Raw genomic sequence first — 2,478 nt, 5'->3', positions numbered from 1 at the left:
TGAATCCACCAGATGCTCTGCTGGAGAAGGAGGAGCAATCTCCTCCTGTACTAGTCAGATCTGATTTGATGGTACATACACACACACAAAAAATAATAAAAAAACAAACAAACAAAAAACAGATTTAGACACAGGATCAGCTATTCACTTCTGAAATAACAGGGCTTTAAAAACTCTATGAAAAATAGAGGAACATTGTTCAAAACAGTACTGGGAGAAGAGCCTCTCATATTGTTGTTGTTATGTGCCATCGAGTCACCTGAAGACACTAAAAATGAGGAGAGGGAGCTCTGGTGGCCTAGTGGCAAGAAGCTGTGCTGTAATCCCAAAGGCGCGTGGTTCTAATCTACCAGATGCACCGCTGGAGAAAGAGGGGCAATCTCCTCCTGTGCTAGCGGGATCTGACTTGACAGTACATACACACATACACACACAGAATATTGGTTAAAAAATGAGGAAAAACAGGTCTCTTCCACAATTCTTTTCCAAAGTGGAAGGTCCATGCCCATCCCATCTTTGAGATGTAACTTTCTAATAAATCTATCTTTACTTTTTACTTTAAAAAAACGAGGTGAGGGGAGCTATGGTGGCCTAGTGGCAAGAAGCTGCACTGCAATCCCAGAGATATTGTGGTTTGAATCCACCAGATGCTCTGCCTGAGGAGGGGCCATCTCCTCCTGGACCAGTCAGATCGAATTTGATGGTACATACACAGAGAAAATAATAAAATAAAATATTTTTTTAAATGAGGTGAAACCATTATAAATATACATAGTGACCGTAACAATGGTATTGAGTGCATCAGAGATGATGAAGATGGCACAGGACAGTGCAGGTCACAGATCTGTTGTCTATAGGGTTGCTATGAGTCATAGTCAACTCGATGGCACCTAACAAGAACAACAGTAGGACTAAGAGGGGTGCTGCAATGGGCAAAGAAATGGAAGCAACCCAAGTGCCCATCAACAAATGGCTGGATAGAGAAGCTGTGATATATTCACACAATGGAATACTATACAGCACTGAAAAACAAGGCACTCATAAAATATTCTACAAATAGGTGACCTTGGAGGATATTGTGCTGAGTTAAATAGCTCCGTCACAAAAGGACAAATACTGCATTATGTCACTGTTATAAATCAAGATGATAGGGGGTGTAGGGGGAAACTAAGAAAAGAGGGGATAAATAATGTACACTTCATTGAAATAGAGAAGGGAAAGAACTGGTTAAAAGGAATATATGATTTTAAAAGGAATATATGATTAGGTATTACATGACAACATTCCAGTATAAGAGGTGCATTGTAAAGTGGACTGCGGGGTGGGGGGAGGGATGAATTGTGCAATAATGAAAGAATTATTTTTTTTCATGCTGTAATATCTTTAATTTTGCCCTTTTTACTCACACCACCTAGAGATCATTTCATCCACTGCTCTGTTTTGCAGCCAATCTCTTGTCTCTTTCTTCAGCAATGGTAAGACGGATACCCTTTCCTCGTGGAAGAGAAATCCATGGTTTATTCCCTTTGCCAATAACCAAAATGTTGGAAAGCCGAGTGGCAAAGCTATTGCCATTGGCATCTTTCACATGAACCACATCAAAAGACCCAGGATGTCTCTCTCTGTTGGTGATCACACCAATTCTTCCCAGGTTAGCACCTCCAGCCACCATGCACAGGTTACCAGTATCAAACTTGATGAAATCAGTCATCTTTCCAGTCTCCAAATCAATCTGAATGGTGTCATTCACCTTGATGAGAGGATCAGGGTAGCGGATGGTTCGAGCATCATGAGTCACCACATGAGGGATTCCTTTTATGCCGACAAAGATCTTTCTTACTTTGCATAACTTGTACTTTGCTTCCTCGGGTGTAATGTGGTGAACAGCAAATCGACCCTTGGTGTTATAGATCAGACGAAAATTCTCTCCAGTCTTGTCAATGCTGATCACATCCATAAAACCAGCAGGGTAGGTTATATCAGTTTGGGCCTTGCCATCAATCTTAATGAACCGCTGCATGCAGATTTTTTTAACCTCATCTCCTGTCAGGGTATATGTAAGCCTGTTTCGTAAGAAAATGATCAATGACAGACCTTCTCTCAGTTTGTGAGGACCAGTAGATGGACGAGAAGCAAATACACCAGTAAGTTTGTCCAGCATCCATTGCTTTGGAGCTGCTACATGCTTCAGATGCTTCTTGGGACCACGAGCCATGGCTTCGCTAGGCACAGAAAGAGGACCACGTTCTTCCGGTGTCCCAAGAAAATAGTGTCCGAAAGAATCTTTTTAAAGAGAAAAGTGAACTGGAGGGAGGAAAATGTGCAACAATGAATGAATGGAAGTCTAAGTTTTCTGTAAACGTTCATTAAAATATCAGTTGAAAAAAATTTAAAAAAATAAAAAAGGTGGGTGCTAAACTAAATTTCTTCGGTGCCCTGTCTTATAAAAGGAACAGCATAACGTAGATACACTGAGAG

The 2,478-nt window shown here is 40.9% G+C and overlaps 1 protein-coding gene across 1 annotated transcript; it reads right to left on the bottom strand.

Moving 5' to 3' along the window:
- Positions 1-1,423: 1,423 nt before the first annotated feature.
- LOC102846618 (40S ribosomal protein S4, X isoform-like) lies at positions 1,424-2,215 on the bottom strand. The gene has a single exon (XM_006899763.1). It carries the CDS (start codon positions 2,213-2,215, stop codon positions 1,424-1,426), a length of 792 nt encoding a protein of 263 aa, XP_006899825.1.
- Positions 2,216-2,478: the final 263 nt, after the last annotated feature.

This window comes from Elephantulus edwardii, unplaced genomic scaffold, assembly GCF_000299155.1.
Source record: "Elephantulus edwardii isolate Elephantulus edwardi_28Jun2011 unplaced genomic scaffold, EleEdw1.0 scaffold00267, whole genome shotgun sequence".
In the NCBI taxonomy this organism is placed as follows: domain Eukaryota; kingdom Metazoa; phylum Chordata; class Mammalia; order Macroscelidea; family Macroscelididae; genus Elephantulus; species Elephantulus edwardii.
The sequence above is the reverse complement of the archived record's forward strand: the minus strand, read 5'-3'. Positions and strand labels throughout refer to the sequence as shown.